Source organism: Clarias gariepinus, chromosome 23 (genome assembly GCF_024256425.1).
Source record: "Clarias gariepinus isolate MV-2021 ecotype Netherlands chromosome 23, CGAR_prim_01v2, whole genome shotgun sequence".
NCBI classification, from domain to species: Eukaryota; Metazoa; Chordata; class Actinopteri; order Siluriformes; family Clariidae; genus Clarias; species Clarias gariepinus.
This window is the reverse complement of record NC_071122.1, coordinates 23,430,001-23,443,362: the sequence shown is the minus strand read 5'-3', so window position 1 is coordinate 23,443,362 and position 13,362 is coordinate 23,430,001. Positions and strand designations below refer to the sequence as shown.

The following is a 13,362-nucleotide window of genomic DNA, read 5'->3' as shown; positions in this document are numbered from 1 at the left end:
AGTATAGTAACATTCATCCAACAAGTGTCTACTGGGGAACTAACTAAAAAAATTTATAATAATAATAATAATAATAATAAATAAATCGATTCATCACTTGTTTGATGTGAACACTTTTTTAAAGGCTTTTTTTTTTTTACTGTGCTATGTATGTTTACTTCGTTTTTTAGTAGGCACCGGACATAATGTAATTTACAAACATACATTTACAACATGAATAACATGAGAACCAACCTGGGCACAAAAGGAAATAACTTGGGAAACAAAGAGGGGAACGGAGAGGTAGGGAATAAATAAATAAATAAATAAATAAATAACTAGGAGATATTTTTAACTTAAATCTCTTTAACCAAATATTTATAACTCACAATTTCACACAAGCACATCACACACTCTCAACAGACGACATGAGGTTGCTCAAACTTACACCTAAAATGTACAAAACTAAAAAAATAAATGCCACATACAGACAATGAACAGAACTAAAATATGATCTAGTGCACAAACACAAAAAATACATATTAGCATTTAGCTATGTGCAAAGAATGCTGCGCTTCATTACTGTGCACAGAGCTAGGTGTACGAGCGTAACAAAGAACAATAAAAAATGGGGAATCTGGGCGCAAACGGATTCTAACTGACCAACAGAAAGTACCTGAAAGTTAAAGGGGATAAAATCACCCGCCTGGAGCAGAAAACAAGATTCAGCACATCGTTCAGATAAGGATTCAAAGGGAACAGGACATAAAGTTTAGAGATAAAAGAGGATTATAAATTGATGGTGTGCAGCTACAGTACTTACTGAGGAACGGGACTCTTGAGACTCTTCCTCGTAGTCCGGATTCACCTGAAACCACACGTGCAGAATGAGAATGCAAACACATTTACATACACGAGCGAAAAGTAACCACTAACCACAGGGGCTTACAATGGCACTATGGCAAAAAAAGTCACATCTCTCATGTGTGTGTGAATATGACGCAAAAATTTGTTTTTCTTTTCGGTCACATGCCTCAATTCATAAAATGAGATAAATCATCAAGAAAATATCAATTAATTTATTAGATTAAGAGTAAAAAAAGCAATGAATAAACATATTAGATAGTTAGATTATTATGCCGTTTTTCTATTGAAGAATCAAATAGAAAATATGGCCTACATAGACTTTTATATAAATAGAACTAATATTTTATCTTGCTGCTACAGTCTGACACTACCTGATGACTGCAGAAAAATTCTTTAGGGAACTTTAGCTAGTTAGTATTAGTTAATAAAGGTTTTGGCACAGCAGATACACTTTTACATACAATAGATAGAAGTAGACATATCCACTGTGTTGCTTGACCTTAGTGCAGCTTTTGACGACATTGATTATACCATTCTCCTTGTTAGATTGTTAAAATGTTGTAAAAATGAAGTGAATGGCCCTCTCCTGGCTCAGGTCTTATTTAACTGATAGGTATCCAGTTTGAAGATGTAGATGTGAAGGTGACTTTTCTACGAATTCAGTTTAAAACAGTTTAGTTTTTTTTTGCCCTTTATGCGTCTTTTAAGTAACATAATTTATTAGCATTGTATTAGTTCCCACTGTTATGCTGATGACATACAGTTATATATTTCATCAAAACCAGATGAGAGACACCGGCTTAATAAAGCTGAGGAATGTGTGAAAGACATTAGACACTGGATTTTATTATGCATGTTATTACCCTTTAAAGTAATTTTGACACGACAGAGGTACCGGTACTAAAATAAGCTTTCTGTTCAGACAATAACACCGAGTTGTGTTTCTGTTTCATCATGTGCGTTAGTATAAGACCAGTGTGTGATCTTTGATTCCAGTCTTTCACTTGAAGCCTATTTTTATATTACTAGGATATTGCTTGGTTATTTTATAAATATTGCTTAGATAAGGAGTATAATGCCACTACACAATGCAGGAAAAAACAGTTCATGTTTCTGCTACCTCTAGGTTGGACTACTGTAATGCCCTACTGTCTTTAGCTTTAGTTAAGTTAAGCCTGTATTTGTCACATATACAGTCGTGGCCAAAGGTTTTGAGAATTATAAAAATATTGGACATTGGAAAAGTTGCTGCATACGTTTTTATAATAGCAATGGAATGGCAGCAGGCAGGTGTGAGCGCATCTGCACGCACATTGAGGCAAAGACTTTTGGAAGGTGGCCTGGTGTCAAGAAGGGCAGCAAAGAAGCCACTTCTTTCCAAAAATAACATCAGGGTCAGATTGATCTTCTGCAGAAAGTATGGTGAATGGACTGCTGAGGACTGGGGCAAAGTCATGTTCCCGATGAAGCCTCTTTCCGATTGTTTGGGGCATCTGAAAAAAGGCTTGCCCGGAGAAGAAGAGGTGAGCGCTACCATCAGTCCTGTGTCATGCCAACAGTAAAGCATCCTGAGACCATTAATGTGTGGGGTTGCTTCTCATCCAATGGAGTGGGCTTACTTACAATTTTGCCCAAAAACACAACCATGAATAAAGAATGGTACCAAAACACCCTCCAACAGCAACAACTTCTAACAATCCAACAACCGTTTGGTAAAGAACAGTGCATTTTCCAGCACGATGGAGCATCGTGCCATAAGGCAAAAGTGATAACTAAGTGGCTCGGGGACCAAAACGTTGAAATTTTGGGTCCATGGCCTAAAAACTCCGCAGATCTTAATCCCATTAAGAACTTGTGGTCAATCCTCAAGAGGCGGGTGGAGAAACAAAAACCCACTAATTCTGACTAACTCTAAGAAGTGATTATAAAAGAATGGGTTTCTATCAGTCAGGATTTGGCCCAGAAGTTGATTGAGAGCATGCCCAGTCGAATTGTTTTTACATCTTCATACTATTTGGCTTCGCCTTCGCCCCTCTGCGCTTTTTGGAGAACGCGCGAGTTTCTTCATCTAAAAACAACAAACGGAATTCAGCTCCAAACAACTAAACTCCGACTCAGGTACAATATCATGGATAATATTCAGCTTGTTCAGTGTGTGGAGTGCAGGGTGTTTAGACATTCTTCCACCATCATTAGTGGTAATTTTACTTGTGATAGGTGTGTGTTAGTGAGCACTCTGACAGAGAAGATATCAGCATTAGAGGAGCGCATCCAGACTTTAGAGAGGGTTAGAGAGTGTGAGAGCAGTGTTATTCCTGTAGCGGACAGTCTGGGTGCCACAGGCGGAGATAACCAGCCCCCGACTCCGGAATTAGAGCCATAACACAGCGGGGCGAGTGGGTGACGACTCGGCGGCATACTCGTTCAGCCAAAGCTAACGCTAAGACTAGCCCACCGGAGCACACCTCTTCTGCGCTTCACGTGTCCAACAGGTTTGCTCTCCTCAGTGATGCACCCGCTGAGAAACCTGAAAGGCTCTGGTTATAGGAGACTCTATACTGAGGCACGTGAAATTAGCCAGGCCTTTAGGGGCGCCAGCGGCAGTGGTTAGGTGTATCCCGGGAGCCAGAGCACCGGACATAGCAGGTAATCTTAGGGCTCTAGGACAGCACAGGTTCTCAAAGATAGTGGTACATGCTGGAGCTAATGATATACGCCTTCGTCAGTCAGAGGTTAGCAAGAATAACTTTACAGAGGTGTTTAAACAAGCGAAGACAATGTCCGATGACGTAATATGCTCTGGTCCCATCCCAACGAGAAGTGTTGACATAGCTTACAGCAGGTTATGGTCACTGAACCGCTGGATGACCAGGTAGTGCTCTGAAAACAACGTGGGCTTCATAGATAATTGGAAGACCTTTGAGGGCAAAACTGGCCTGTTAGGGCGGGACGGTGTCCATCCCACTCAGGAAGGTGCTGCTCTCATCTCCACAACATCATGCAATAGTAAGGACTTCATGAACTTTTTTAATAATACAATTGTAAATATTAGGCATAAAATTGAGGCTTTGAAACCGAACAATGTAATTGATGCAGATGTTAATCTAGCCATGTCAGATCGGAACCTAGAATACTTTACTCCCCTTGAAGAGAATGAACTAATTTCACTCATCTCTTCTGCAAATTCATCAACCTGTATATTAGATCCTGTACCGACACATTTCTCAAACAGATAGTACGTGCAATAACAGAACCCCTGTAGAGAATAATTAATTCCTCACTCAGCATTGGTTATGTTCCAAAATCTTTTAAATTAGCAGTTATCAAACCAATAATTAAGAAACCTGACCTCGACCCCTGTCAGCTGTCCAATTACAGGCCAATATCAAACCTCCCCTTTATCTCTAAGATTCTATCTACATAGAAATGGCATACATAAACTGTATCAGTCATGATTTAGGCCTCATCACAGCACAAACAGCACTCGTTGAAGTAGTAAAATGACCTGCTATTGGCCTCTGATCAGGGTTGTGTAACTATGCTTGTATTACTCGACCTCCGTGCAGCTTTTGACACCATTGATCACGCTATTCTTCTTCACAGATTAGAAAATGTAGTAGGAATTAAGGGTACAGTCCTCTCCTCGCTCAGATCCTATCTGACCCATCGTTATCAGTACGTAGACTTAAATGGTGATTATTCTGGTTTTTGAGATATATTATATTATACCATATTATACTATATTATGTTCTCTAGTGGAGTTTGGCGTTCCGCAGGGTTCAGTTTTAGGTCCACTGCTTTTTTCCCTTTACATGCTTCCTCTGGGCAACATAATCCGTAAGCATGGTATTAGTTTTCATTGTTATGCTGACGACACACAGTTATATGTCTCAGCAAAACCTGATGAGTAAAAACAGCTTACTAAAGTTGAGCAATGTGTGCAGGACATAAGAAATTGGATGCTAATTAACTTCCTTCTGCTTAATCCGGATAAGACAGAAGTTCTAGTCATAGGACTGCATACAGCTAGGAGTAAAATTTTAGATCACTCTGTAACTTTAGATGGATTCAAGTGTACCAGTAAAAGACCTTGGTGTGATTATAGATTCCAGCCTTTCATTTAAAGCTCATGTAGATAATATTACCAGGATAGCATTCTTTCACCTCAGAAATATTGCCAAAATAAGAAATATATTGTCGCTAAACGATGCAGAAAAACTAGTTCATGCTTTTATCACCTCTAGGTTGGACTATTGTAATGCCTTACTATCTGGTTGTTCAGCTACTGTAGGTGCATAAACAAGCTTCAGCTAGTCCAGAATGCAGCAGCGAGAGTCCTCACTAGAACCAGAAGATATGAGCACATCACCCCTATCTTATCTTCACTGCATTGCTCCCTGTAAAATTTCACATTGATTTTAAAATACTACTCTTGACATATGAAGCATTAAATGGTCTCGCGCCGCAGTACCTGAGCGAACTGCTAGTGTCTTACGAACCGCCACGCCTACTTCGATCAAAGGATGCAGGCTGCTTGTCAGTACCGCGTATAATAAAAAATACAGCTGGGGGCAGAGATTTTTCTTACAAAGCCCCAAAATTATGGAATAGTCTTCCAAAGAGTGTTTGGGACTCAAACACAGTCTCAGTGTTTAAGTCTAGGCTAAAAACCTAATTATTTAGCCAAGCATTTTTATAAATGGATTTGCCTTAGGTAAAGGAGCAGATCTGGGGGACTCATGGACGTAGAGTAATATGGTGAACTGGTATGTTTAGATGCTGTCTTCCTCACTCTCATTGATCACTCAGGTTTGCTGACGGTGAGGTGATTGTTTGCTTTACATGTCAGGAAGCCCTCATGTTTGTGTTTCCTTCTGGCTCTTTCTTTTAGTTATGCTGTCATAGTTAGTCCTGCCGGAGTCTCTGCTTGCACTCTACAGTTAATATACATTCACATTATACATTGTGTGACTGTGACCATACCTAACTGCCATCTCTCCTCTTTTTCTCTTTCTCCCCCTCTTTCTCTTTCCTCTCTACCCCAGTTCGATAGTTCAGGACTGAGTCTTCAATAACTACCTGGACTCTATATCAACATCAATTAAAGGGATCATCCAGAAACATTTTTTATTAAATGTTAATATGATCTTTAGGGTCCTAATGAAAAGTCTGTAATATATTTACTTAAAAATTCTCAATGGTTGTGTAAAAAAAAACACTACTTTTAACTGGTAAAAACTAGCTCTGTTCTCAGCAACCTAGTTCAGTGCATGTTCCTTTAAATGCTTATGATCTCTGCTGAGCCCGCCCCGCCAGTTCTGTGGGGCGTGTCTTCACAACACACGTGGGGTATAGCCACAGGAGTGTAGTCCAGTGCGGGCAATGCTTTGGACTGCATTACCCACAAAGCATTGCCCACAATGCAGTGCTTTGTAGGTAATGCAGTCCAAACTGGAAAACGCTGGAATATAGAGCCTGAGCCTGTTTTCTTCAGTCGTTTTTGGTTTGATTTAAGTACGGAACCTACGCGGAAGTTTGTAATATCGCCTGACAATGCAGAAATTAAAAGAATGCACATGCATCGACTCAATTTGTCTTTCTCATCACTGCATGGGCATGAATTAACGGGCTGTTACGCTGCCGCGAGCAACAACAACATAAAGCGAAGAAGCTTACTGTGAGAGATACGGACGCGATGTGTTTACTGATGTGTTTACATGACTTCTTAATCTTCGACAGACATCGTTATAAACCATCTAACGTAACAAAGGTAAGCATAATATAGTTTTCCGACTACGTACACAGTTTGCAACTAGACAGTCACCTTAATGCATTGTTTATTATAAACGTGCGATTAGGGATTATATAGAGACGGATGTACATAGAGAAGAAGCCATAACCATGTTCTATGAAAGTATAAGTTAACTTACACTCCGCATTCATCGTGATTATTAGAAAAGGCGATTTGCAAAGATTCATAGAAAAAGAAATTACTCACTGAGCCTGGTGAAGATGAAGCAGGAACACGAAGCGTTAGTACAGATCCATTTTTTAGGAGCAGCTTCTTAGTAAAACCTGCTTTATATTGACCCGCGTTTATAAAGCAGTCTGGTAAAAAATGATTATCGCAAACATGAACGCATTTAGGTAAATAGACAGGGACGTTAGCTTTAAAAACAAAATTCAGCCACTGCGTCCTCAGCGGCTCAGATGTCGGCAGTGAATGACGACTGCTGTGTTAGCTATTACACCCAACAACTGTACAACACACTCGCTTAGGCGCCATTTTGCTCCAGCGGCGGAAAAACAATGGCCGACAGCTTCTTCTCACTCGGGGCGGGTCTTTGCTAAAACACCAGTGTCAATCAACTAGTGTAGGAGCGGCCTCTTGTGGTGTGGCGTCACAGTGACAGGCATTTGCGATTGGCCTGATTTCAGAAGGGGCATATTATTGTAATAAATGAAAAGAAAACCACTGGGCGCTATACAAATAAAATTTAATTTAATTGCAGAGGTCCTGAAAAAGAAGGGCCAACACTGCAAATACTCTTTGCATAAATGTCATGTAATGGTCGATAAAAGCCTTTAAAACGTAAGAAGTGCTTGTAATTATATTTCAGTACATCACAGAAACAACTGAAATAAAGATCTAAAAGCAGTTTCGCAGCAAACTTTGTAAAAAACGAATATTTGTGTCATTCTCAAAACTTTTGGCCATGACTTTACATTACAGCACAGTGAAATTCTTTCTTCGCATATCCCAGTGTAACGGGGGTAAGAGCGCAGGGTCAGCCATGAAGCAGAAGAGTTAAGGGCCTTGCTCAAGGGCCCAACAATGGCAGTCTATTGAAGCTGAGGCTCAAACTCCAATCCTCTCTTTACTAAAACTAGCAATTATGACCACATAACCCCTATCTTATCTATACCACATCCACAGCCACCGGCTTCCAGTGAAATTTCAAACTGATTTAAAAATACTACTATTGACCTATGGTGTTCGTCACCACTGAGGGAACTGCTGGTATTCTATAATCCACTACGCCTACATTAAGTAAAGGTGCAAGCTATTTGTTGGTACCTTGTATGACATGAAAGGGCTTTTTTATAATTACAGCCCACAGTTATGAAATAGCCTTCCAACTAATGTTTGGGACTCAGATACAGTCTCAGTGTTTAAGTTTACAGGGATAATCTATTAGTTTAGTCAAGCCTTTTGTGTGTAGTTTTTACTTTGGTAAAGAAGCAAATCTGGAGGACTGCATGAGGATAACGTGTTATGGTGAACTGGTGGATGTTCTTATATGGTCTGCTTAAAAATACACATTATAAGTGAGGACAGTTCCATTTAATATTCATGAAGATGGCTTTGGACTTGATTCGCCACTAACAGTTTTGTACCCAAGTCTAGATCAAGGAAACAGATTGGTGCCTCCACAAGCCTAACTTTTATTTACTAAAACATTTAAAACATTTATTATTTAAAACATATATCATAGCAGAGTTATAGAAGGGTGTATTTATGGCTACACTATTTGGTATCACACAAATAAGAATGGGTTCCCTTTTGAGTCTGGTTCCCCTCAAGACTTTTTCATTTTTGGAAAAGGTTGTGATGGGTGGAGTTAAAAAGTTTAAATAGTCAAGGCTGAATCAGCTATGAAGTGCTATGAAGAGCTTGGCACACTTCCTGGAGAGTTTGACACTCTGTGTTTAAATGTGGTGAGAGAGAGAGTAAAAGAGACCACATGCAAGAGCATCCGGAAACATAACGCACCTCACTGCTCGCCTCTGCAGCCAGGTAGTGTCCTGTGGCCAAGTGCTTAAACCTGAATAGGCTGTTCCAGTAACCAGCGCCACCTCGGCATGGGTCATGCTGAACCACCTGAACATATAAGACCATGAGAAACTGAAAATTAAAGAGCTGCATGAAGACTAAAAGATATTTAAATGTAAAAATAAAATGCTCTTCTGTTAATAAAGACATCCAAATGTCTATTACACACCTCCACTTCCCACAACGCCTTGCTGCTGGTGGCGGAAGTGGCAGACTGGCGCCCGGTGGTTCTGAGAAAGACGTAGTGCTTCTTCCTGTAGTCGTCACACGTTAGGAATTTCTCCTGTTCAGCATGAAACAGTCGCACCACATCACCCTGTTTCAAGGAAGAAAAAACGGCCTATTAGAAGAAAGTCCAGCGAAACTAGACCACATTTTTCAGCTCCTATCCTTGATGTAAAAAGTAGTAATTTTCTATTTATTATCTTTAAGCATATTTTAAGTTTTCATTCAGATTTTACTGTGCTTTAAATTACATACCCCTTTCAGGATGGCCTCCTTGTTGTCACTCCATTTCATAAACAGGACTATTTTCCAGCTAGTGTTGCAGTTTACTGAATTTACCTGAATAGCATGAGACAGGGACTCATAAGAGGTATTTAATCCCGACACTGACAATCACATTTATCAATAAAAACACACACAAAGAAAACCTATATCTCTCCAAAGGACAAATCTTTTGCTTCTAAATCCAGTAATTTGATGAAGTGAATAAAAAGGAAACGAAGAGTCAGTAGCTACACATTAGCATGAGGAGGCAGAACAGATATGCACGACTAGTAAAGTGGAGATTGTCAGGGTAAATGTCTTCTGATTACATTTCTGTGCAATAACCTACACTGCCTAACCAAAAAACTAAGTATTTAAATTGGATTATTTTTTGGATTTAAATAAGCCAATTGTTAAGAACCTTTGATCGTGTCAATTTGATTTTGACTTATCTTGTGGTCAGAAAAAAAATGTTACTGTGTTTCAGAAGGATAAAATTACTGTTCTGTATCAAGCAAAGAAAATGACTAAGGACACTGCTAAAATGGGATTGGGTTTAGACTCTGGGAGGATAGTGCTGAAACCTCAACTTCACAGAAGAAATGTGTTCAGAAAAACATCATGAACAAACGTGATCAGAGATCACTTTAAGCACTTTTATGGTACAGTAATAAATGGATACACATATACAACTTTTTTTTTTAAATGGTCATGTGGTCTTATGAGTCCAAATTGATCCTATTCTAATCCTATCCTAATGTGATGGGCGTGTCAGGGTAAGAAGGGAAGCACATGAAGCGATGTTCCCATCATGCATAGTGTCCACTGTACAAGCCTCTGGAGACAGTGTTATGATCTGGGGTTGCTTCAGTCGCTCAGGTCTAGACTCAGCAACGTTATGTGGCAATAAAATGGAGTCAGCTGACGACCTGAATGTACTCAATCACCAGGTTATCACATCCATGGACATTTTCTACCCTGATGGTATGGGCATATTTCAGGAAAGAGTGGTTTTGGGAGCATGAGGAATCATTTTCACACATGAAATGGACACCAGGGTCATTTGCAGAGAAGCAATTTACCTCTGGGATTAATACATTTCTTTAAATCTTGAATCATGACCTTAACTCTATTTAAGAAGAAAAAAAGACTTGGATTATGGATTATTTTGGACAGAAATAAATGTTGACATCGCATGAGGTTGTGCAAACAATACCACGACAACAGTGTGCCATAATTAAAGTCGATCAAACAAAATATTACTGAGACATTTTTAGCCAGACATTCACAAGAAGAGGGTCAGACCTCGTTGCACCCTAGATTGTCCACCAGCTGATGGCTGCTGGCGTGTAGAGGCTGTCCAGCATTTACAGGGTTTAAGACCACTTTGTCTCCAATTACCACCTGCAAAGAAACATACAATTTCTTGAAAATGATCATGAATTTGACAAGACAAAGCTTCACAAAACCAACTCATATAGAATAGTGCAAGAACAGGAAGATGTCATTAGGTTTCTGCAAAAACTATAACTATAAAATATCACTCTTTAACCTCTGTCACCTTTTACCAAGTGGTTCTCTTATGCAACCTGGGAAATCAGGGGATGTATTATGTCACGTTCCTGGAACAGGTATTAAGTTGATGTTTACAAAACTACTGTATGAGAAAAGACACTGAATAAAAAACAGACTGGACTGGCCCACCAGAACTGAATAAGAAAGAAATTATTACACGCATTCCAGAACTATTTAAGGTCAGAATTAGCAATTAGCAATACAGAGGCTGATCTGAGAACATCCCAAAGACAACCAGAAACTCATTTATTAACCATCATAATTACCTCCTACTCTGATGAATATACCGTATTTTGCAGTTTCATTTGGTCCTCTTGCTCAAAACACTGATAAGAGACTGTGCTTATTAAACACTGCATACTTTATCACTTTACCACACACTTGGACTTAAGCTTGATACACGACCCAAGACTGGCCAAAATTTATATTCACATCTGGGATTGTGTTTGTTTAGAGGACTCTTACAGCCTACACATCAGGATCATGTAAAAATGTGCAATCTGTTCTCTATACAACATACACCATTATTCACACACACGCTCCTTGTCGTGTCTTATTTTCTGATTACCCAGTATGAATGATCATTGAATAGCTCAATCTGTTGCAGCTTTCATGACACGTCACCTGGGTAATCAGGTGTGGGTAGTAAAAAATCTGGACCGTCTGATCATCTTCGAACATTTTACCAAAGAATTGCTCAGGATAACTTGTTATGTGTGCTTAAACAGAAAGGACCATACTGGAGCTGAGCAACACAGCTTTAGGCATTTGGCAATGCTGTTTCTGCTATAATGCTATTATATAACTCAAATCATTTACTTAAACTATACTAGTAAAAATGTGAAAAGCGCATCCCACATAAATTACAGCTCTACAGCCAATCAGGGTTGTCTGTGAGCTCACGCAAGTGGAAGGAGCGAATAGCGCCGACCTCTGAGTATGTTACTTTACCCCCAACGGTGCGTGAGCGAACAGTTCCAAAAGATGCAGTTGGCTGGGTCACGTGGTTCGGAGGAAAGTCGTGATAATCTTCAGCCCTTCTGACTGAGTGGTAGTAGTAGCCTTAATGTGGGAGCTCCCTAGTAACAGGGAGGAACTGGACATGATTAAATTAAGGAAAAAATTGGGGAAAAATCCCAATATAGATGTTCAGGTTTATAGGAGTTATACAGGAGTTTTTGTGACATCACAGAAGCACACTACACCTGTGTGAATGAAACGGTTAAACGTTGGATTGCAAACATAATTCATTCTGGAGGTGTGCTTGTATATCAAAGCAAATCTACCCCATCAGAAACAATGGAAACTCATAATTCGTTCCACAACTCAAAATTATTTACATAAAAATAATTAATACAAAATGTTGCTGGTCTTTCGGCTTTTCCTGGGAAGGGGTCGCTACGGTGGACCATCCGGGCCACACATACAAGCTTGGCACAGGTTTTATTCTCATTTTATTCGGGCTCGAGCCCGGCACTGCATCCAGCGGCTGGAGTTTGGGCACTGTCTGGGAATCGTACCTAGGCCTTCGGCATGGCAGGCAAAACACCTACCACAGAGCCACCAAATAATAAATGAGTTTTTGGCAAAAATGATTAATACAAAATAAAACGATTTAACCTGTAATTTACCTTTAAAAAAGGTAAAAAAAAAAAAGGGAAAGGAGAGGAGGAGGGGGGGAAACAATTTAACCTGCAATTTTCCTTTAAAAAGGTAAAAAAAAAAAAGGGAAAGGAGAGAAGGAGGAGGGGGGTTATTGTGTAGGACGACTTACAGCTCACTGGAATCTTTTTCTTTTGTGTGATTTTAACAAGGACCTTCTCTAATGACACTTGTTTTTGCCTACTTTTTCTGGGGAAATTTCTGGGGAAATACAATGTTACACTGTCACTGACCGGAATCATCCCCCGCACTGCTACAGCGTTTTTAACCTTTTCCTTCACTAAGCCCGTTGTTGCAGTACCATTACTCAAGAACAGTCACTACCCTTGAACACAAAATTAAAAAAAAGGCTTTAAGCGCACACACACGTGGTCACAATGTCATAGTGAACAGTACACGCGCACATGGATGTTGACTATACGAGTGACACATGCACACAGCACGAGAGAGAACCATTGGCTCAGTTGTGATCACATGAAGCTCAGCATACTACTCGTTTTTCAAGACCTCACTCATTTATTAAGTTAAAACTTATTTTTTAATTTTTGCTTGTCTTGCAAAAACGCCCGCAGACCAAGTTACTCACAATTCAAGGTTCTTCCGTACCTCACTGGGTAAAAAACACAGTTCACAGTAGAACACCTTGCTTCAATCATGTAACCTATTTACTGCAGATGGTCAAACTTCATACAATAAACCCCGTCAGTCAAGCAGGTCGCCAGTGGGCAATAGAAACTTTAGAGTCTTTATATGGATGCACAGACAATACTTCAGCTGCTCAGAACTTTCTCAGAATGCACATTTCTCTTTAGGACATGTTAACTATTCTAAAGCAGTGAGATAAATAAAAACTAGACTTAAGACAACTGGATCATTTTAGCCTTGGGCTAAACATTGGCTCAGTATGAAACACTACTGCAAATGGCCAAAAAAAAAAAAAAACAGGCTAAAATGGA

The 13,362-nt window shown here is 39.6% G+C and overlaps 1 protein-coding gene across 10 annotated transcripts in view; it reads right to left on the bottom strand.

Moving 5' to 3' along the window:
* Positions 1–13,362, bottom strand: part of itpr1b (inositol 1,4,5-trisphosphate receptor, type 1b) — a 125,215-nt gene that overhangs the window by 88,866 nt on the left and 22,987 nt on the right. For 6 of the 10 annotated variants that reach the window (XM_053483584.1, XM_053483587.1, XM_053483586.1 and 3 more), the window contains exons 7-12: positions 10,475–10,573; positions 9,161–9,244; positions 8,850–8,996; positions 8,621–8,728; positions 803–847; positions 656–685 (exon numbers count right to left, since the gene is read on the bottom strand). In XM_053483584.1, the coding sequence (XP_053339559.1) occupies positions 656–685; positions 803–847; positions 8,621–8,728; positions 8,850–8,996; positions 9,161–9,244; positions 10,475–10,573 (513 nt within the window). The remainder of the gene's footprint in view (positions 1–655; positions 686–802; positions 848–8,620; positions 8,729–8,849; positions 8,997–9,160; positions 9,245–10,474; positions 10,574–13,362) is intronic. The other 4 variants (XM_053483585.1, XM_053483591.1, XM_053483593.1 and 1 more) reach the window with 1 other exon arrangement.